The sequence below is a fragment of the Aricia agestis genome, chromosome 1, assembly GCF_905147365.1.
Source record: "Aricia agestis chromosome 1, ilAriAges1.1, whole genome shotgun sequence".
Taxonomy (NCBI): domain Eukaryota; kingdom Metazoa; phylum Arthropoda; class Insecta; order Lepidoptera; family Lycaenidae; genus Aricia; species Aricia agestis.
The window spans coordinates 1522295-1546450 of NC_056406.1; the positions used below are offsets into that span (position 1 = coordinate 1522295).

A 24156-nucleotide genomic window follows, 5' to 3' on the forward strand; every position below is an offset into this window, starting at 1 on the left:
TCGAGGATTTGGAGAGAAAGACCTGGTGACTCTCTTGAAGACTTTATTAACACTATGACTAGCACAACGCTTAGCACTAAGTCCAAACACTAATCACTAGGTCCAATCACTAAGCACTATCACTGTCCTAGGTCGTAGCCAAGTCGCAGGTTTCACTGATTCACTCACTATTGATCACTTGTTGTCGCCTCGAAGATCGCTCAGATTGAACTGAACTCGCCGGGCCTGCCTGCGGCTTTTTATATGGCGAGACGAATTCCAGAAAGTTCCCGATTCACGTAAACAAGTAAACAACCGTGGGAACTTTCTAGGAGGCTCGAGCATGTACCACAATAAAACTGCCGTCCTTACGATAAGTGCAGTAAGTTGAATTTAATTTAGACCTTATGAACTCAGTCATAAGGTCTAAATTAAAACACGTAAACACGCAAACAAATAAACGGTAAACACGTAAACAAACATTGGACCTTTCTAGAAGGTTCGAGTATGTACTTGCGCACCTCATGCCATCTAGTATTGAGTAGGGGATTTATGTTGCCTGAGCTCCCTCGGTAAGCTTCGCTGGTTTGTCGCTAGATGGGACCACGTGTCCGTATACCATGTACCGTAACACTATTATTGAAATTACATAAAAGATAAAATTAAATTAAGAAATTTTAAAAAACGCCCGCCAAACAACTTTAAAAAGTAATGAAATAATATTTACTGCCTTTAAGTTCAAATAATTCCTAACTTGTGTAAAGTAATATTTTAGTCCATAATTGTTGTCACGGTGTGTCGGGGGACCGCCAATTAAACTACAACCTACAACCGCCAAGTCGCTGATTATCTAAATTCGGTTCGCTGTAAACTGCGGGGCTAAAATGGTCGCTTTGAAGAATCATGATATAAATCATAATATGATTCATTTTTCTAAAATCGCAAAATGCAACTTTGCTTGCAATTCATTTCTGTATTTTTGTACTGATATGACATTTGTCAGTTTGACAGTTTTGACAATTCATTTGCTGAATTGATTGAGAGGAATTGCTAAATGTGACCATTTTAGCCCCACTGATCCTTAAACTATTATGTTATGTGAAATCTCAAATCAAACATCTACATTAGCGGTCCCCCGACACACCTTGACAACATTTATGGACTAAAATATTACTTTACACAAGTTAGGAATTATTTGAACTTAAAGGCAGTAAATATTATTTCATTACTTTTTAAAGTTGTTTGGCGGGGGGTTTTTAAAATTTCTTAATTTAATTTTATTTCATACTTTTTAAACTTGTGTTGGTTATAGTACTTTTAGTGCAGAATAATTCCTATCAACGTAATTACCATCTATCAATGTCCTTTTCGATGAGGCCGTCAATATGAGCCCAAACATGAAACCTCCACTTTGGGTTCATACGAAGCTCGATTCCTATAGAATCCAGGTGATGCTGCAGCAGCAGCATGTAAATATTTACTGTCTATCTACTTCTTACTGGTTGTCGCAATTAAAATGAGCCCAAACACGAAACCTCTGCTCTAAGTTGGCGAGGAGTCGGATATCCTATTGATTACCAGGTGATGCTGCAGCACCTGGTCAACTTTCCATTAATATGTGTATACGTATATTGTATATTCACAAATGTCACGAACTAGAATGAAATATAAAACCCATCAAACGAATACAAGTTGCTAACGGCCTTTCACGAACCAGATAAACCCTGATTGTCCAGCACTGAGCAGGCTGATGATGATGAATTATAGCTAAGAACACTCTCGATCATGACAGCTTTCAAACAAAAAAAACTAGATCAAAATCGGTCCATCCGTTTGGATGCTACGATGCCACGGACAGATACACACACAGACAAACAGACAGACAGACATGTCAAACTTATAACACCCCTCTTTTTTGTCGGGGGTTAAAAAACCTTGATTATTATTTATAATGTGTTGAAGTATATCACACTCGATCAGTGTTACACATTTTAAAATTAATGAAGTGTTTCTGAAATTACTTACTAGTAAAGAAATTATTTTTGTAAATATCTTAACAACAAAATATGTAAGTATGTATTATTAAATCGAGATTTCATGTACATGAATGAAAATCATCAACTGTATCATAGAAACAAAATAAAGTAACGTACGCGAAGTACCTAAACATAACACGATTCGACACGTTTGCAGGAGGCGTGTGCGACTTACCCGCGAAACAGCAGTAAAAAAGCGTTACGGAAACTTCCGAAACCATGATCGGCTTGCCTGACTAGTCGCCCGATTAATCGGCTTCTTTGCAACCGACTAATCGGCTAGTCGGCTAGTCGGCCAAAGTCATGATCGGCACATCTCTACATATTACCGTAGACTGCTCTAGGACTTAATTTATGCTAAGTATTCTTATGAATGCACTTACTAGCAAAGGATTCATATTCAAATGTATGTGTGTCGTTAACGAATGCGGGCAGCGCTCGAAGTTGCCATTTATAAAGTGCTCCACGAGTCAAGTGCTGCAGACGATACGAGTGTTTTATACAGCTTCCGGAGTCTCGATGTCTGCATTGATTTATTTTATACGACTATCCTGATAGGAGATAAGAGTTTTTGAGTTGAGTTGAGTTTTCGGCTGCCTGCTAAGTGCTAGCATACGTCCAGACCTTTCCTTTTCCTTTAGCTTCGGGGAAAATGCCTCATGTTTGAGGCTTACCGACCGAGTACCGACACAGTTCGCAACTGTTATGAATATCGTGATCCATGAAGGTGATGCTTACTTAATAATATTGCGCTTAAAATAACTGCATTGTTATTTTAACCTTCACATTATATTATTTCAGCCAACAATAATAAATGCAAACGATTTTTTTATATTATGTCACAACTATAAATAGCTGATAAATGTAATCAATTCGCAGTAAATCAGCGAGAGCGAACTGCGGAGGTCAGCCCGTGATGTCATCCTCACTCGGTCACGGCTGAATTGTTTACTAGCTTAGATACCGAAAGTAGCACCCATATGTGATGCATACGCTTGGCAACGAACCAAGCACCAAGCGTATCCTTTTGAGGAATCAAAATGTCCCCTTGTTAAACTCATTTGTTTCGTGCCAGTTGCCATTACTGGTGCCTCCTCCTCCCATTCTCGTGGTTTCTTGCGAGTTGCGACATTCCACGATAGCCAAGATGATATATTTGTCTACAAATTAGCAGATATCCTTTTGGCATACTAGCATACCAGCTGTCTACAACGAAAAGTTCCAAACACATGGTTCACGTTTTCTAACAGATGGGGCACATGTGGATTATTTCAGTTAGTTTTCCTGAAAATAACTGTGAATTAATTTAATTTACTAATCTGTAGTGTATTACTCGAGGTCAAATCATATCACCCAAGTCTTTGAAATAGCATATATTTGTTAATAACAAAATGTGCGATAAGTGGGGTAATGTAAATTAGATAGATACAATGATGGTCAAAGTAACAAGCGTACAAGCTGGTTACGACCATGTCATGATCTATCTATCTATACCCCTCTCAGCGCTACCTAGTGCTATTGTGGCAGTGTACTTAGCGTATGTCACGCTCGGCTGAGAAGGCCGCAGCCCGCATGATGTCATGGCGCCGGCGGTCAGGGCTCGCGTCACCGACGTGTGAAACTGGCGACGTGGACAATGAAGGCTCCCAATGCAGCCGAATTGCAGAATCGTGCGCCGAATAGAAGCAATGGGAGATCAACAAGGCCTGCGTCAAGTAAAAGGTCTACTTGCCAGCTAGCCTGGGGTTACTTATTTATATAAAAGTTACTTATTTTGCGTACGCTGCCTAAACTATAAAAGATAGAACCATACAATGTTCTAAGTAAATGTAGGTCTTATAAATATCTACAAAAATGTCCGCGACACACTATACCTATCTATGTCGATTAAGGCACAACAACCATTTTTTCATTTAAAAATCTTAATTTTTTTTGGACTGCATTTAAAAGTATTTATTTTACTCATGCTGATAATCCTTATCAAAATAAATTATTTCATCACTAAGTACAGTTTGTGTAGATAATATTTTGTCTTTGAATGATTAAAATTGGACGTTTGGTTTAGAAGTTATGGCGAAATTAAAAATTGCGATTTTCAGTACGCCCGTTTCGAAGTGGGCGCTACCAAGGCGGGGGCCGGTCATAATCTTCGCTGTACTGCGCCGCGCAGTACAGCGAAGATTATGACCGGCCCGGCAGCTGATGAATCTAATAGCTCCCACACCGGTTTCGGTGACGGTGGCCGGTTTCATTGAAACCAGGCCAGCTACGCAGGAGTAATTTTATAGTGCCCAAGTGTGTGCGCAGTACACAAGAGCACTCCCTATTCCTTTACTCTCATAACCCAGTGGGACGGCAAACCGACACGACTGGCGAAAGATCAGGCGCAGGACCGACTTTTTACATGCCCATCCGACGCATGGATCATCTTACTTGTCAGACAATCAGGTGATCAGCCTGCATAATCCTAACCAAACTTGGAAATAACATGTTTCCAACGCGGGAATCGAACCCACGACCTCCGAATTAAGAGCCAAGCTCTGAACCACTGGACCACGGAGGCGTTGATGAATCTATACTAATATTATAAATGCGAAAGTATCTCTTGTCTGTCTGTCTGTCTGTCTCGCTTTCACGCCAAAACTACTGAACCGATTGTAATGAAATTTTGTACACAGATAGTCTAAGGCCTGAGAAAGGACATAGGCTACTTTTTAACTGGAAAAAGGGGTTGTATTATATAATTCGTTCAAATTAAGTTAGTTCCAAAAACTCATAACAGATGGCGCCAAGAGTCGCCTAGATCGCGCTGTCGCTTGCTCATATGTATTTCTATAAGAGGTGGTACGATGTTGAGGCGGGTTTTTCGATTCTTTCGATTGTTATACACGTTATTAATTAATAACTCACCTTACAACTTAGATATCAGAAACAACAGCGCCAAAACTACTGAACCGATTGTAATGAAATTTTGTACACAGATAGTCTAAAGCCTGAGAAAGGACATAGGCTACTTTTTTACTGGAAAAGGGGGTTGTAAGGGGGTGTTTATGCGTAAATTTGTTCAAATTATGTTAGTTCTAAAACTCATAACAGATGGCGCCAAGAGTCGCCTAGATCGCGCTATCGCTTGCTCATATAATGTACTTCTATAAGAGGTGGTACCATGTTGGCACAAATGTTGGGTTTAAATTTTCGATTCTTTCGATTGTTATACACGTCATCAAATAACTCACCTACCAACATAGATATCAGAAACAACAGCATATCAATAATAAATACTAATTAGTTTATGGGTAAAGCTAAAGTTGTGTAATGCAGCTAAGTTGTGTTAAGCTAAATAAGCGCCCTTAAAATTTGGTATAAAAAAGTTTAATTTAAAAAAATAATATTATGTGCACACTACACGGCTGTTTTGGGTGTTTTCATTAAAGGAGTGAGCACACTGAGACGCGCCGTGCCGGGGCCGCAAAATCCGCCTCCATACAATTTGTATGGAAGCGGATGCACGTATCGCACACTGTGTCGGGACGCAGCGGATTTCCGCTTCCATACAAATTGCATGGAGGCGGATTTTTGCGATGAGCCCTAGCACGCTGGTAGCCCCGGCACGGCCCGTCTCAGTGTGCTCACTCCTCTAAGGGGTACCAGGGTTTTAAAAAGCTTTTGACACCAATTTTGTTGACACCGCGCGCTATAAACTGAAGTCCACGCGGACGAAGTCGCGGGCAACAGCTAGTATATATATATATAAAAATAAAAATAAAAAACACGAAAAAAAACACTTTACTTTAAAAACTCCCAAGTGTGCTGTAATGAGTTGGGAAAATATAAAAATACACGCTCAAGGATCCTTGATTCGTAACTTCAAAGTCGTCCCCGAAGCAAAAACGTGAAACCAATATTATTTGAATACTCGAAGCGAATAATGAGAATAAAATTAATTGCTTCCAATAATAAATCACTGGAATATCCTCTTCATTAAAAATTTCTAAAAATAAAAATCTAATGAGAGGAAGTTAACATTAAGGAACACTTAATCTGAATAGATATTTTAATTATTGTACAAACAGTATGCAGTAATATTCTTGTTTTAGTTCATAAAGGGATATTTTCCTGGAGGATCTGAAAATGTTATAAGATTCAGGATATTAAACTATTATCATTGCAGTAAAGTTCATGTAGATTGTGGGAGATATTTCCTCTCGTCTGTTAGTAGAGCAAAAAGCGAACGGTTATTTTGGCTCTATAAGTGCCAATTTTGTACGTGCTCTCAAGGATTGTGTTACGTGTGCGTAAAATGTGTAGTAACTAGTACGGTATCTAAGAATTTAACTTACCTAACTGGCATACTCGTTATATATGTATAGTCTGGAGTCTGGCCTCATTCCAGAAAAGAAATCTCGATTTTAAACAACAAATCATATATTAATGTCTGTAATGTTCGGTGCTTGAGCCTCGATAGAATCAGTGAGTCAGTTGGCTCACCTCCAGTCTTGAAATTAATTGGGCATCAGATTCCTGATGATTACTTCATGAAAAGGGCCTGATGCTGTTGTAGAGTTGCGGTTAAATCGGTCTTCCAATTACTGGTACATTTCACATTTAGATTTCCTTAAGGTAAGGTTTGTACAGAAATCAAACTTGAGGAAAATAAACACGAGAAAGTTCCGTGCGAATAACGTATTCTATATTTTGTTTTTATACACACCTTATTAATGGTTAGCGCTTAAATAATGTCAGTCTTAAGAGTCCGTATACGAAATTTTGCCGAAATTTTGAAGAAAACGACAGAAATAATCTATTATATAGATAAAATTCTATCTAATTCGAGAAAAAAGAAAAAAAAAAACAAATTGTGCCAAAAAAAACGATTTAAAAGAACCTAAATCTCACATTATATTACTCGCTGCAAGGCTAATGTGAGATTTAGGTTGTTTTGAAACGTGTTTTTTGGCACAATTTGCTTTTCTTTTTTTTTCTTTTTCCTCGAATTGGATAAAATTTTATCTATAGATTATTTCTGTCGTTTTCTTTTTATGAATTACAGCTCCAAGTTGCCGAAATTAACAGCAATTCTTTGCCCATTTTCTCTAAAATTTTGCCGAATTACATATCTTTTTACTCAACTATTTCATATTAAAGTGGTAAAAAGTAATTCCAACATTGTATAGACGACTTTCTCAACAGTACATTGTATTTTTTTCATACCGTTAAGACGTCAACACAATCCATAAACAGGTGATATTCTAAACCTTTTACAGCAAAAATCACAAAACTGTCGCGGGTTTGAGTTGGATTATTTAAAAAACAAAAATCTAGCTCCAACATTAGATTATAATTAAAATGATCTTACATGTTGTGCATTAAAACTTATAGAAATACTGTATTTTAACTGTTAAATCACGTCTGTTAATCAGCGAAATCGGCAAAATTTCGTATACGGACTCTTAATAACCGTCTCAAATTCCGCTCTAACTTGATTTAATTCAGATACTTACTATGGTTCAAGATTTTATTTTAAAAACTGTTAAAGTTTTTTTTTAAAGTATACCAGAAACATACATCTGATTCCCTGAAACAGGGCAACTTTTAATTCGAACACGATTCCGGTCTCGATTTCACTTTTCGGAATTGGATTGAGAATTCCTTCCTGTAAACATGAAATGGTCCGGCGAGATATTGGTAGGGCTATGCCAACACAAACTCCGTCGTACGCAATATGATTGGCATGCATATAAACAGGAGGTGAGCCTAATTCACTTCGGCGTAGCAATGTTATGATTAGCAGAAAGTGACCAGAAATCGGAAAATTCCACGATTCAAGACAATGTACCAGTAATATACGCATGATAATCTTAATATATATATTTCTTGTGTGCGTGTGTATGTGACTGAACTCCTCCTAAACGACTGGACCAATTTTGATGAAATTTTTTGTGTGTGTTCGTGGAGATTCGAGAATGGTTTAGATTTACAGTTTGGTCTACTGGAAAATGTTTTTTCAATTAATTTCTTATTTATAAGGAGTTGTTGATTTTGGAATGTTTTACATTAGATCCGGCGGACGGCGCTATCATCGCATTCAATATTATTCTATTTCAATTTTAGTTTGTCCTGACAGATGGTGCTACGATTAATTTGAAAAAAATTTTGTTATTCAATTCATGTGCTGATTAAAATATCTATAGGCTATAGGCTACAATTTTAACCGACTTTCAAAATGGGGGAGGTGTTATGTTCGTTTTCTTATATTCAACGATTACTCCGCCGTTTGTTAACCGATTTTCAAAATTTTTCTTTTGGTATATAGGGTATCATCCCAATTTGGTATTATATTCAGAAAAGTGGTGATCTGATGAAGGATCCATAAGTAATCGAGGGAACTCCTCAAAACTTATAGGGAAACATATGGTGACTTCGGTTTCGTGAGAAGTATTCTAAGCATATGCTACCAACAAGTAAGATTTTGCACCGAGATATACCTGGTATACCGTGGTTCGGAAGGTGCTGAGAGAATTCCTGATTCTTTATAGATACAAGTTTGGGAGTTTCGGCGTTGTTTTAAAAACAGAAAGCATATGCTACTATGCAAATTACATTCTTCATCATCATCATCATCATCATCATCATCATCATCACTACCATATTATACCATTTCATAGTCTTTTAGATCGAGACTCGAGTTTGTCAAGCGATAATTAAAAAAAATCTATATCTACCTAATATTATAAACCTGAAGAGTATGTTTGCTTGAACGCGTCAATCTCAGAAACTACAGGTCCGATTTAAAAACTTATCTCAGTGTTAGATAGATCATTTATCGAGTAAGACTCATCATTTATCGAGAAGGTTATATTATATTATTACTCTAAGACTAATACGACAGAAGAAACTCAGGAAAATGTGGGAAAAACGGGGGAAATATTTTTTATGGGAAAATGTACCTACGGATTCTGTAAAATTTCTAATTTACGCGGGCGAAGCCGCGCGGGACATCTAGTATTATCTATATATTAATACGTGAGAGAAAAACTTTGTAACCCTTTTTACGAAAAATGGGGAAACGTAGGTGCATGAAATTTCGCACAGTTATAGTTTATATGGTGAAGGAGTGCATCGAGCTAATATTATTTTAAAATTATGCTTTTATCATATATACTAGCTATTGCCGCCGAGCCGAGCTTTGCTCGGTATTCGATAAAACACGAATAAAATGTCATTTTCTAAAAATGATTCCTAGCTAGATCGATTTATCGCTCCCGAAACCTCCTATATACTAAATTTCATGAAAATCGTTGGAGCCGATTCCGAGATTTCAATTATATATATACACAGACGTAAAAAAAGTATATATATATACAAGAATTGCTCGTTTAAAGATATAAGATTTTTAACAAATAAAACGTTACACACACTACGACACTACTACTAGGAAAGTGACAGATTTTTGAGTGACAAGCCTATACATACGAATTATACTCTTTTATTTATGGTTGAAGTCTGTTGACAACAAGGTGACAAATTGAAAATGGATTATTGTTTTTTTTTTATTTAATTTTAGATACTATTAGACAATGCTTAAACGGCCAGTCTGAGATAAGCTGAGTCCCAGACACAAGAATTGAAAAAAACTATGATGAAGTCAATATTTTTTACAAAATATAGGTAGCAGTCCTAATGTCGTTGCAAGTAAGGTCGACCATTTCGACCATTGGGCGATCTCTAGTATATTATAAATACGTTTTTCTTGTTGGGACTTGGGACCTAAACTTTTAAAACAATCGCATACCGTACCTCGAAATGAGCCAATCCTTCAGTTTTTGGAAATACACCTGAAGAAAACATTAACAAGACATCTTTTGCTAGGATCCTCACTCGTTAAGTCGTTAATAAGGGTCCGGTCCTGACACCTGTGAGTGGTGACTGGTGACTCCGCCGTAACCTCAATTAATAACAATTAACACGCTTAAGACTGACCCTAATAAGAAACCCTGAGCTGAATTACAAACCAGATTTATAATACTTCAGTTTCCTGACCCAATAAACTGCCAAGTAATAAGAACAAGGTTCGATTCTGTAATACATCCTGTGTCAGACGACCTAATTGTGTTATTTTCTCATTTTTTAAGAGTGAATCTGCAACAATGTTGCATTAGGATAGTATAATCGGGGTTCTGGATTGGAATTTGGTAATCAAAGACTTTCTCATCCATTGGATTCTTCGATCAGCTTATCATACAACTTATATATACTTGTAGCCAGAACTCGAGTAGGTACTGATCTCATCGAGTTCTTGCATGACGCGTGTTCTCAACGGTGATGTTGCTCAACTGATCTGATAAGAGATTACGTCTGGCCCATTAGCTGCCTCAATTGGGCTATTGGGGCCACATGTTGTGATACTCCTCGCAACACGTCGTGTAGGCGCAGTTCGGATGATCAAAGAGTCTAGCTTCCAGACTTGATCTGGAAGTGCCACCGCTCGTATTGTTGTCCATGTTTTACGTACATTATTGTGTTGTACGTTTTAATGTTTAAACATTAATGTTATTATAGTCTGTAATTATTATGTTTATTTTAAGTTATGATATCGTCAATCATTATGTAATTATATTCAAATAGACCCATTTTCTCAGACGCATGAGTCATGAAATATGATTTAATACTACTTAATGTACTTCGAAGTTAGTCATCCATTGTTTCAGATCTCGTTTAATGCAACAAGCTAAAAATAATTTTTTTTTGTTGAAAATGAAACATAGGTACTTAATCTTATATCTTTAAACGAGCAATTCTTGTATATGTATATATTTCATGAAATTTAGTATATAGGGGGTTCCGGGGGCGATAAATCGATCTAGCTAGGAATCATCTTTAGAAAATGTCATTTTATTCGTGTTTTAACGAATACCGAGCAAAGCTCGGTCAAACAGCTAGTATAAAATTAACTATGCAAAATATTGGCCAAAATGTAATTTAAATGCTCTCTTTAAATTCCTATAAAAGTTTACAAGAAGTAGTCCGGTTCTTCATCTTATACCTGCATATTGTATTTTATGTTCGTGGAAATCTCGGCATCATCTGGTATGATGGTCATAAAAATATAAATGTGCAACACATTTATATTAAACATAAAAATGGCATTTCTCGAATATTTCCAGTGTCCGGTGACACAGGTTCCTCGAATATGTGACCGGATAAGTGTGAAAGCGTTCTAGAAACATCTCTAGTAGTTCTCTGATGCTACTATATTATGTTGATAACATACAAGGACCGCTGCCGGCCTCGCGTGAGTTCCCATGTCCCACGGTGTTAAAGTAGATATTATTTAACTTAATTGCGCCACCGTCCGTGTAACAGTTAATTATTATAATATGCGTGTTAAGTCGCCGCGTAAAAATGAAAGTTATTATATTCAAATAATTATTTGAATATAATAACTTTCATTTTTACGCGGCGACTTAAGTTGCGATTAAATTAAATCGTTTTTTTAAAGATATGGTAAGAATGTTGTACAGAAGATTTATGTTCCGGTTTCCTACGGTTGCTTACAGGCAAGCGTATTGCTTATTGACCAACAGAAAATTCTTGCAACTAGAATTATAATGACTACGAAATCCACTTGGATTAGAACTTTTCTAACAAAGTGGCATGAAAAGGTAGTAAACTTTTTAGATAATGGAACCTCAATGTCCAAACAAATACTTTAAATAATTACAGAAGACTGGAAATATTATCTGCTTTAGAGAGCAGATAGCAGGCTTCGCTAACGCTAACATCAATCTTCGAAATCTAGTTTACGACGATGGCAATACTTAAGTGAATATAATGAGTACTAAAAGTAGTCGGACGGCATCGTTATAGCGGATAGCGGATAGTTGCATCATGTCGTGATCATGTATCCGGCGCTGTTTGTCTTAATGTAGCTTCTTTATAGCTTCCGTAGGAATTCATTATATCCTTCTTCTGTGACATATCGGTTTCCAATACAAACAACGTAGGCAATAAAAAGTATATTAATATTCTGCATTTCAAGTGTTTGTTTTCCCTGTCAGTCACTATTTTACTAAAATTCTTTAATACAAAGTCGTCACTTAAATTCGCGTGAATGCTATGGAATAATTAAGGAATGTTGCGATTTGCAGCCTCTAATTTTTCAAAGTTCCAGAGTCTAATTTCATCAGATTTTTTCATAAAATTTCATCAGATTTTTTCATAAAAGAGACTTCAAATTTATAGGATTGAAAAGGTTGACAAATTACTCATTTATTTAAGATTCGTCTTCCTCGGACGAACGCAAATATCTGGCTACAATTTCTCCGGCATTTTTATTTGTTACTGTGCAATTCGGAAGTTTTGAAATGTTTCCATCCATAATCCGCTTTAATTGAAAAGTCCAGGAGCATCCGACGCTGAAAAAGTTGTTTACCAGACTGCAGTGAAACCAAAAAGGAGTTTCGTCTAATTTGAATGCGATGGCGAGATGGATTGTTTTTGTCTGGAGATGAAAGGTATTATGTATTTTGATTCCGAAATGATCTCCAATTAAAATGGCTACTTCTTATTACATGAAACGAAGAAACTGAACGCAGCGAATATAAAGGAAAATAAAAAATCCAAAAATGGTTCTCGATAGCTGAAGGCTAAGGAATTTCGTAACAATATAATCAGCGGCAGGGATCTCGTGGGACCGATAGGTTTTCGATTTAAACGTAAGTCGTACATAGGGAATACGGGGGATACGGGGAATAAGGGCATGAATGTGTGACACTGAAGCATTGTTGTCGTTAATGGGCTAAGGACGCACTCGGCTGGCGTCAGCGCGGCTAGACACTACCCCATCCCCCTTCCCATTAGAGACATCTTGTAACGTTAAATGTTAGTTAACTCGGTAATATTTTTAACGATTCTGTAGCATTTAACGTTCATTTCTCAAGTGAAATCTTTTGTTACTCACCATTTGAAGATTCTGAGAGGAGTTTCATTATTCAACAGAGTCGTTAATTGGTTAAAGTTTTGATCAAAAGACAATCAAAATATGGCATTCAAAATAATCTCAGAAACTAGGCATAATATCTCACAAGTATGTTTAATATTCGTCAAAGTCAGTTTAGAATTCGTAATGCTTGTCCAAAAGATAAGAATCAAGTGAAATTTATGCGACCTATCATCAGGTGATGGGTCAGCCAACTCAGTCTGTCATCGCGCATCATAGCCGTGTAGTTCTCACGGCTGTCGTCAATTAATTGATTGTTGATTGATTTGATAGAAACCGTTAGCCGTGACGGCGCAGGTTATAGTGGTAACAGACCGGGAGATGGTGACACAAAATACTAGGTCATTTGTACCAGTATGGCGGTTCTTCAGGGGTCTAATTACGTAAAGGCAACAAGGAAAATTATGGTCATAGCGCTCGCACCGTCGGTCCAATCGCGTGGGCGTTAATCGAACGTGTCGGATAAATAACGAGTGTCGAACGATTTGTTCCACAAAAATGACTTTCAGATAGTCGAAAAAAAAAAATAAGTAGGCGGTAGCGCAATGCCATACTTCTCGGGTGTGATGTACAGCCCGCCATACCGATGCGAATACATTAATTTAAATAAAACAATCCAACCATTTGTACCAGGCTAATTTTAAGACTATCTGGAAATACAAGAATTTTTGTGGAACAAATCGTTCGATATTCGTTATTTATCCGATGCGTTCGATTGACGCCCACGCGATTGGGCCGTCGGTGCAAGCGCTATGACCATTATTTTCTTTTTTTGCCTTTACGTAATTAGACCCCTGAAGAACCGCCATACTGGTACAAATGATCTAGTATTTTCAATTTTGTGTCACCATCTCCCGGTCTATAAACTGGCTTTAGAATGTATTGTTAGGCTAGCGGTTCTTTGAGATTAATATCATAACAAAATAATTTATACCCGTTTTACTCAACACTATACAGTAAACTTATGTAGAGACTCCCAAACTTCCGGCCTTCCTCGATGAGGCGACAGTGTCATTAATAATTAAAGTTGGGGTGGTTTGGCGACATGTTTTATTTAACATTGCTTAGCGGCCATGGCCATATTATACCATTTCATAGTATTTTAGATCGAGACTCGAGTTTGTCAAGTGATAATTAAAAAAAATCTATACCCACCTAATATTATAAAACTGAAGAGTATGTTTGCTTGAACGCGTCAATCTTCCTGAGATTGACGCGTCCGATTTAAAAACTTATCTGATATCTCAGTGTTAGATAGATCATTTATCGAGTAAGACTATAAGCTATATTATATTATCACGCTAAGACTAATACGACCGAAGAAACTCAGGAAAATGTGGGAAAAACGGGGGAAATATTTTTTATGGGAAAATGTACGGTTTCTGTAAAATTCCTAATTTACGCGGGCGAAGCCGCGCGGGACATCTAGTAATATTACTATTTTCTAACTTTGACCCATCTTTTCAGATCGTGATCGGGCAAGATGCCGGAGGGCGTGGCGAAGGACGGCAAGGATGGCAAGGAGGAGAAGAAGGCGAAGGAATCGCCGAAGCGGCGGCCCGGCAACCTCGCGCGGATCAAGGTCGAGCTGCTGGATGGCTCCACCATGGACCTGGAGGCTGATGTGAGTTGCACACTTAAGGCTTTATGCTGCATACCTTATAACTTATATAAGGGTAATAGACAGGGTGCACTCTTAAGGCTTTATGCTGCATATAAGGGTTATAGAGTCCTGCTAGAGTAAATTACAATTTGGTCCCGTTGCCTCTTCTCTCGCTTTTTTGCTATATAACCATAAAATTTAACTTATTACTTATAAGTTATAACCTACTTTTGATGGAAAACAATCAGCTTAAAATGGAGTAGTACAAAGCTTCAGATATTATTGAAAGATACCATAACCCTTGGTAAAATCTACCTGCGATAGAGGTTTACGAGTTGCAAGTGCATCGGTAAAAGCTGACCTCCGAGCTTAAGCGTTATTTCGCGACCTACTTATTCAGAAAATGCATCCGCCTTCACCGTCCCCTTTGATGTGATTACAGAGGAAGATCCGCGGGCACGAGCTGCTGTCGAAGGTGTGCGACAGTCTGAACCTCGTGGAGAAGGACTACTTCGGGCTGCTGTACGAGGACCGCGGCGACCCGCGCGTCTGGATCGACCTCGAGAAGAGGGTGTCCAAGATGCTCAAACGTGAGTAGTCGTTTCGACGGATAAACGTGCGCTTCCACCGGAGCTGAGCTGAATGTGTTACCGCAGGCATGGTCACCATAGATACAGTTTCTTTCTCCGAGACAAAGTGACATATAGACAAAGGAAATCCGCCGTTTTGTCACTCAAATCTTCTCTCCCGTTTCTAAAGTTGTCATTCTAAGCCTGCTGGGGAACCAATAGAATCACATCGTTTGCCTGACTTCGCTCAGCGCAACGATTCTATCGGTTCTTCACAAACACGTTCCCCGCAAGTCCCGATGTAGCTTAGCTCATATTCGATGGAAATGAACCCTTAACCGTCAACTGCCGTTCTTGGTCGCGTCGTTGATGCAGTGCTCACGCCATAAGTTTTAACCCTATGATAAACGCTAGGTCACGACTTTCAATGTGACTGTGCTTCAGTCCGTTCAGTTAACATTTCGCTTGATATTTTCTTGTGCTAATCTAAGTGTACCCCACAGCAAGCACCGAAAAGGTAAGTACCCCATCAGGAACGTCATATTTTGTGCTAATATTTTTTGTTTTACATGTTCTTTGAATTTTGCTTCGACTTAATATAATAGGCGTATTATATATCTGAAAGTTGCTTCGTGCATGGAATAAAATGATATTAAATTTTGTTACTCATAACGACATATTTTTTATGATCTTATAAAATTTTTAGATAATGTCTTACGCAAAATGGATCCAAATGAACTCGAGAGGCTGAAGCAAATGGAAATGCGCAAAAGTGTCATTGAATATATGGGACAACCTCTGGACGAGCCACTTTTTAATATACGAGGTTTATACAATTTGAGCTTATCCAATACTCCTGCAAAATCTGAAAAATACTATTTAAAGCATGCATAATACACAAGCGTTAAAAAAAAAATTCAAACATTTTATTTTTTACCAATGTGTATTTCAAATTATAAATTGTACAAAAAGCCTTCATGACCAACTAGCGTTACTATTTTTTTCTGTATTTGTTACGTTGTTTTTATGTGGCGTTGTATCGCTCAATTTCAGTCGTTCGTCGTGAAACGGTGAGATTTTGTTTACATCATCTTCCATTTGACCATGATAATCTATTATTCTGTATCTTTCACACCTTAGACCGTGATGATCAACTACTACAGATGGAACCGTGAAAGCTCCTAACTCGCGCAACAACTTGCCCGCGCGATAGAACACATCTCTGGTGGAAACGCAGCCTGTGTCGCAGCGGGTGGGTTGCACCACAGGCGTTGTTTATATGTATAGTTACAGTTGTTATGGTCAAAGTTAAGGTTAACCTTAACTTTGACCACAGAATTTGGCAGATGTCTGTTGCTAAAGTTGTTGGGGCTGAGAGTATAAAAAAATGAATGAAATCCATAGAAATTGACAGGAAAAATAATTTGTTATGGCAACACTGTGTGAGCATAAACTGACAACTGTGAACCGAGCAAAATTGAGCGGTTATGGTTTTCGTCAAATGTGGCGTCCATTATTGACTTTTGACAGTTACTTTGCCAGTTAAAGTAAATTGGTGCAACCCACCCTAAGTGTCAGACAATCCTCTACGTAAGCAGAGCTAAGAATATGTTCACGTTGCAGACGAGCCGTGGGAGGTGCGGTTCGCGGTGAAGTTCTACCCGCCGGAGCCGGCGCAGCTGCAGGAGGAGCTCACGCGGTACCAGCTCGTGCTGGCCATCCGCAGGGACCTGCTTGAAGGTACGTCTCTATATCTTTAAGAGCTGGTCTTCTGTTTTTTTCGATTGCTAGTAAATGGTGCCCATATAGGCTGACTGTTATTAGCTGGCAGCGCCAGCTAATCAGATCCTTTAACTGGCTCAGTACCAAGTGAAACAAGACAGAGCATTGTTAACGGCCGATTGGTGCATCGGGAAACCAAATCCTGATAAGTATTGTATCACGCGTTAGTGGGGGAGTGACCGAAACAGGATTATCGTAAATTTTTACAAGAGTTGGATAATCCTGTTTAAAAAATGAAGAATGGCTCTTTCCTGTGAGAAATTGTGAGTGAGTGTTTAATAGAACCAATGGAGCACAATTTATCATGTTTTAATTTTCATCTGGAATGAATTGGTACCTTCATGGTGAGTAGATCAATTTTCGTGTTTTTTTTCTCATTTGTTTCTCTCTGATGGTCAGGTCGACTGCCATGCTCGACGGTGACGCACGCGCTGCTGGCGAGCTACCTGCTGCAGTCGGAGCTGGGCGACCACGAGGAGTCGGAGAGCGGCGCGGGGCTGTGCAAGCAGCTCAAGCTGGTGCCGCCCGCCGCCTGCACGCCAGACCTCGAAGAGAAGGTGGTCGAGCTGCATAAGACCCACAGGTAGATTAGTAATATCAAATATGTAGCTGAATGAATTCTTTTTGCTATAAGATGAAAGTGAATTAAAGCAGTTGTCAGTGACATTGAAGCTAAAGTCATAATTGTTCAATTTGACATCTCTTCACCAACGTAAATGGATGGAGGAGCTTAAGTCCAACCAGAGATTAGGCTGTCACAAAACTGATTTATTAGTTTTGCCGCTCTACATATTTTGTCCGCCACTGGTAGATACTGAAAAATTTACTATACACTACTCACAGGTAATGTCGCGCCCACTTACCAAGTTCTTTGAAGCCGTGTGACATTATGATCGATCCATACCTATACTCTGGCTTTATTCACCAGGGGCCAGACGCCGGCGGAGGCGGAGCTGAACTACCTGGAGAACGCCAAGAAGCTGGCGATGTACGGCGTGGACCTCCACCCCGCCAAGGACTCGGAGAACGTCGACATCACGCTCGGCGTGTGCTCCTCCGGCCTGCTCGTGCACAGAGAGAAGTATGTTCCATCCCTGTCGCTCCTGTAGGTGTGGCCGGGGAGTGAGGGAGCTGGCGATATTTCTGTAGCCGGCTTTTTTTCGAATTTTGCATAGAGCGAAACACTGTTTCTAAAGATTTTTTTGCTATGTTGTATGCATTTGACACTACCGAAAAGCTGCTAAGCGCAAAACGTATAACTCGGTGACACTTGACACGTGACCCATCCCCCTTGGAGCCCAGTGTATAGCCCAAGAAGTGCCCATATTTTATTGTCTTCCCAGCTTGCTATTTTATAAATTTAATTTTGGGTACGCCAACATGACGTATTTCTCAAACGTTTTAAGATATAGAGTATGCCTAATCAATTGAATCCTAATGATACGTATTCGTGTTGCAGGCTGCGCATCAACCGTTTCGCGTGGCCGAAGATCCTGAAGATCAGCTACAAGCGTCACAACTTTTACGTGAAGCTGCGACCCGGCGAGTTCGAGCAGTTCGAGTCCACCGTCGGGTTCAAGCTCGCTAACCACCGCGCCGCCAAGAAGCTGTGGAAGACCTGCGTCGAGCATCATACCTTCTTCCGGTGAGTCACCTAAACGGAACTAAGGCAATTAATTGCAATAAAAATTAGCAGTCTGCATACATGCGCCTTTTGCTCCCAATAGTTTCGCAGAGAGCTCTTGTCGTTCTGCACAGTATAGGTCGCGCTCAACTTTAAAATCGGTCGTCGAAATTCAACTAATCACGACCTCCCATAGGAGCGCACTTGCCGTGCTCACTTTATACCGAAAAATCGAAAATCGATCTCTTCATCCATTTTTGCCGAACGATATTAAAATTATTGTGCGGGGCGGGGCCTATATTGACTGACATTTGTTTTACAGGCTGACGAGTCCGGAGCCGGCGACGCGCGGCACGCTGTTCCCGCGGCTGGGGTCGCGGTTCCGCTACTCGGGACGCACGCACTACGAGTCGCGCGCCGCGCCGCCGCAGCGCCCGCCGCCGCACTTCGCGCGCGCGCTCTCCTCTCGCCGCCTCTCCTCGCGCAGCGCCGATGGTGAGATTGCTATAGTCCGGTAGAGATGTAGGAATTTGTCCGTTGACCAATAGGTTGAACCGTTGAACAATAGTGCTGCGAAAATGAAAACGAAAGATCGACACGAGATAGCAGTATATTCGATTAAAAGAAGCCTACATTTTCATTCCGCCTAAAGTTGTCAATTGAAGATCGTTACATTGCATGACACCTCTATCTGGGTTACTAATTAATTCTCGTCACTTTGATAATAATAATCAAAGAGACTGTTTGAAGATCTATTTGTTTACGTTAAAATTTGTATGATATTATGACAACTCACAATTTTTAAAGATTTCGTCGGGCTCAGCTACCTAAGCATTACAATAATATTCACTAACAGGATCGCCGACTACACCGAGATTTTATACACACAAACCACATGAAAAGCGAGATCTTAAAAGCGATGACACCAGTACTTGGCTCAAAACTCTCATTTACTTGTAATTTTTATCACACTCTAAAATTAATGTTGATAGAACGATTTCGCAAAAATGATATCATACATCGACCTTCCACTCAATACATTAGACGCGTCTGACTCACTGTCACCTTGCCAGGCTGCAATGGACCGCTTTATGCGATCACACCCATAAATCTCACTTACGAGAGATTTTGTGAGTTTATGCGTTTATTCTGCTGACGTTTATAAGATTATGTGCTCGTGCCAAATGTAAATGGATAGCAAATAAACATCTCTCGCATAAACTAACTCATCATTTTTACTTTGTCAGATTTAAAAATAGTCTATCACTCATATTCGGTCTAGGTAGTTTTAAGAAACTCCCAACATATTGTAGTAGACATAATAACGTTTTTAGTAAACGGTGACGCATGGTGCGCGTGCGCATCGTTCGGGGTATTAATACAGTGTTTACAAGCTGTCGCCGGTCGGCTAGACTCAGTTTAGTGATACGTCTTGAGCAGATAACATGGTGTTTAAAGATTGTCTCTGCAGACATGATTGTGAGTGTTTATGGTGTTTTTTGCGTTTTTGTGATGTAGGGAAAAGTGATTTGATGGTGCTCGTAAAATATGTTAAAGTGGCTTTTTAAAATTATGTTATGAAAGTAAAAATTATTTTACTACCTTTTAAAAATGATAATTATAAGTGCCGAATCTGGAAGTTTGGTCTCTGTCTGTTCCGTTTAAAGTAGGCAGAGACCAAACTTTCGCATAAGCGATTCCTCACTTATTAGCTGATTGTAAATAGGTCCCTAGCAAAATTATGATTTCATATGTCAGTGCCGATCTAGAAATAAATAAAAAAACTAAACTGTGCGTTGACCTTGAATATTTTTCGCGATTGCGGATTGAGCTTGCACCGCCCACTTGAAAAACTGTTTGTATACAGAGAATTTGTTTATTATTATACATCGCCGTTGTTCCTGGATCCTGTCTACACGTTTCCGTTCTTTTTGATCTAAATGTAAACAAAACTAGTAAGCTATAATGCTATCGAGTTTTCAATACCCGATGTTACTGGCGTCCTTTTTTTGTATGAGTTTTGCAAAACAATTTTGTATAAGTTGATCCATCTGCTCATATTATGTTCTTAGGGGATACTACTACTACCTCTTTACTTACGGCCGTTCCCAATATTTAATCTAACTCTGGTTTTGCCCTACTAGAGATAGGAATAGCTCACATTAGACACATTTTATGTCAATTGTGAGCTTTTCCTATCTCTAGTAGGGCAAAACCAGAGATAGATCAAATATTGGGAACGGCCGTTAAAAACATTATGAAACTAACAAAACAAGGTCTGCTTGTATTTGTCTGGCATATTGAAACATCACATGACAGACAAAACCAGAGAACCTTAAATAGTTAAATGCTTCGTGAATGTCTTTGTTAGTAAGGGAGTTCATATACAGTATTCTCCCTTACACCCTCAATAATAATACTGTTCAATATCAATTCCAGCTCTGGCGTCTGGCGACAAGGAGGAGGCGATGCCGACGGAGGCGACCAAGCGTCACACCATGCCGCCGCAGCCCGCACCCCGACCCACTATCAAGGAGAAGGTACATACTTTATTATACTTAATACTACAGTATAGTCTTACACTCTGGGATGTGCTTTCAAGGAAATTGATTCATAATCGAAATGTCAAAATTTAGCATAAGTATTATTATTTTTAGCAATATTCCGCGAAATAAACCTCAATCTGTGAGTAAATGAGTGAGTGTACCCACTCGCATGCGGGAATCTGCTAACAACATCACCACACAAGCAATAATGTTAGCAAATTCGTGCAAGGCCTCTCACCACCATGCAAGTTGAAAACCTCGACGCGGGTACGCCCCAACACCGGAGCATCTCAGGATGTAGACTCTACTAACAACGTCCGTCGTTATTGCTAAAAATAATAATATACTAAATTTGAAGCTATGGATTTCCGCAAAGTAACACCTTATTTTATTTACTGGTATTTGGTCGATTTACTATAAGTCTGTATTGATCTGTTGGCTGAGCTTGATATACACAACTGAATTAAGAATCAATATCTCTCGGTCGATTCCTAGACCCTGCACAACCTGATAATTTTTCGGAATTTGACAATCAAGAATTTGGCTCCAGCTCTCAGCAGATAGGTTGGCCTGGGCCCCAATATTATCCGGACTCATTTTACGATCATAAATATTCGTTCAATTGTTATTTACTTGCCTTGTTAGCAAGTCTGACCTAATAGTTATTTGAAAATGAAACTAAAAGCGATAATAATTCATGACAAGACATACTATCAACAAAATTCTTAAAGTTTTCACAAATTGGCACATTTAAATCTAGATTTAGGTCTTTGAAAAGTAGTGAACACTAATTGTGAACCTAGCAGCAACTGCATGACGTAGTATGTGAGTCAGACTCATCCGTATTCATCATCAAGCGCGTTGGTGTCATACTATGATGTAACTATCACCAGGACATATTATATCTTTGGCTATAGGTATACTCTGTTCAGATCAGATTTTCATCTAAACATGAAATATTAACCTTTCTTAATATTCCACTACAAATTAGTGTCATTTAAATTGGTAGCATTACAACATGTTATTTTGTTGTTTGAATGAAATGGATCTTTACAGAGTTTATTACTGAAAATGATGTCCATTAAATAAATGTAATGTTGATAAAAAGTTTAGGTATCATCAGAGAAATCATTTTACAGCAAGATGGCGGACATAGTACGTTATTTGATCGGGTTATGTCAAGTCAATGTTGATAGTGTCTGGGCTTGAAAAAACCCGACCAAATTACATAAGTCCGCCTTCAGCCTATGTATCAATTTCTTAGTAAATGTGACATCAAAGCTCCAAAACTCATTGTATCATTGTTGATACTGTAGTTCTAATAATGTTTAACTATTATGTATTAATGTTCCAAATAAACAAATCATTGTTGTCTTCGGACTTCTTAGAAAAATACTAATTGTTTTGTCATTAGCTAACACAAATCATGATGTCATTTAGATATTTACATTACTTTGTTTACTATCTGCATGCAATACTGTTGTACGTTGGAGAGTATGGCACAAAATAATGTCTTCTATCTTAAACATTAATAAAACCGTTAACTGTTTTTACAACATTGAAATTAATTTGACAAACATATTATTTTTCTATTATAATAATTATGCTATTCAGCGTATATAAACATTTCTCGTTCATGTATACTGAGGTACAAGACCCTATTGTTGACTTCATAGTATTGCCACGATTAACAAAAATTAACCAACAAGACATTCACTGCATTGCTACAAGGAATTCTTGGCACTTGAATAATACAAGGGACAGAGTTTACTTCAAACAACAATAGTTCCAATTTCGGCCAAGGCACTTTTAACTGACTTGCGGCTTTTGCTCTGTTTCTCGTAACGTGTCGACTGTCGATAGATCCTTGTAGCGAAAGGCTCAATTTCACTAACGACTGTAAAGTTTATATTCGAATTTAAAATCATAATATGAATGAAAGAGATGACATGACATTTTAACAAGCTGTTAACACTAATCCCATGCCAGAGTAAACATAACTAACGAGTAGGCCGACTCAGAAGAGATCTCGAAATTGATACGTTTGACGTTACTACGTCACTGTCATATCACCGGCGCGCGCCGTAATAATGCTTTACTCAGCATTGTGATTTGTAAAACATATTGAAAGTGAGAGTCGCGACTCGCGCCCAACTCGCGTATATTCGCCCGTTAATTTAAAGTCGAGGTACTCCTTAGTCTACTCTGCTAATGCTAAGTATACACTAAGACACTGACACTCGACAGAAATATCGACACTAGTGTCGATTGCGTCCACACTAAATCGGCAACTGTCGCGGCAGTGTACAAACAGACAGTCCATGTATAATATGAATCGCTTTCATATAATATGTTACGGCATATAAGTATATCCCTAGGGGTATAGCTATATTAAGGCTGCATCTATTATGTACTGCGACATATACACATAGTCTTTAGTGTCTGGTGTCGTCGTGTATACTTACCATAACAGACGTTGGTGAAATTAGGCTTTAGTGTCAATAGCTATACGTCAGCGGGGTCGTTGACCTGTCCGGTGTTGTCCAGCGGCGGCGGTCCGGCGGCACCAGCGTGTCGTCCAGCTCGCTGGAGGGGGAGTACCTCGCCGAGCGCCTCGACAAGGTCGCTCACCCCCACACCCCCGCACACACCGCATATAGTGACCAGTATCACCGCATATAGCCACCACTAGCATACCGCATATCTAGTGTCTACCCGCATATAGTAACGCGGCGGGGGAATGATCATCATAAGTGGTACTTGGCAGGGTGGTAAAAAAATTGGTAGACACAACCTTTGAAAATTTTTGATTAAGCTATTTATTTAACAGGCTATTATGAAATGGGTCCTTAAAAATATCTTACTATCAGTACCTTTCTTTCAAATGAGCTAGTCAGCAAACTATTATATTATTCCAATGATCATTTCCTCGCTGCTCTTTGCACGGTTCATTTTAGACACTTTTTTATAAGGCAATAATAATGCGCAAATCTGGCTAAGAGCGCTCACAGACGAACG

At 38.9% G+C, this 24156-nt stretch overlaps 1 protein-coding gene across 5 annotated transcripts in view; it reads left to right on the top strand.

Annotated features, from left to right (window-relative positions):
• LOC121729013 (protein 4.1 homolog) overlaps positions 1-24156 on the top strand; it is an 82085-nt gene that overhangs the window by 46303 nt on the left and 11626 nt on the right. For 3 of the 5 annotated variants that reach the window (XM_042117399.1, XM_042117409.1, XM_042117417.1), the window contains exons 2-10: positions 14482-14638; positions 15060-15207; positions 16810-16926; positions 17368-17551; positions 17897-18049; positions 18428-18613; positions 18915-19087; positions 21032-21132; positions 23686-23760. In XM_042117399.1, the coding sequence (XP_041973333.1) occupies positions 14498-14638; positions 15060-15207; positions 16810-16926; positions 17368-17551; positions 17897-18049; positions 18428-18613; positions 18915-19087; positions 21032-21132; positions 23686-23760 (1278 nt within the window). In that variant the 5' untranslated portion in view covers positions 14482-14497. Of the gene's footprint in view, positions 1-14481; positions 14639-15059; positions 15208-16809; positions 16927-17367; positions 17552-17896; positions 18050-18427; positions 18614-18914; positions 19088-19982; positions 20072-21031; positions 21133-23685; positions 23761-24156 lie in introns of those variants that run through there. The other 2 variants (XM_042117402.1, XM_042117424.1) reach the window with 2 other exon arrangements.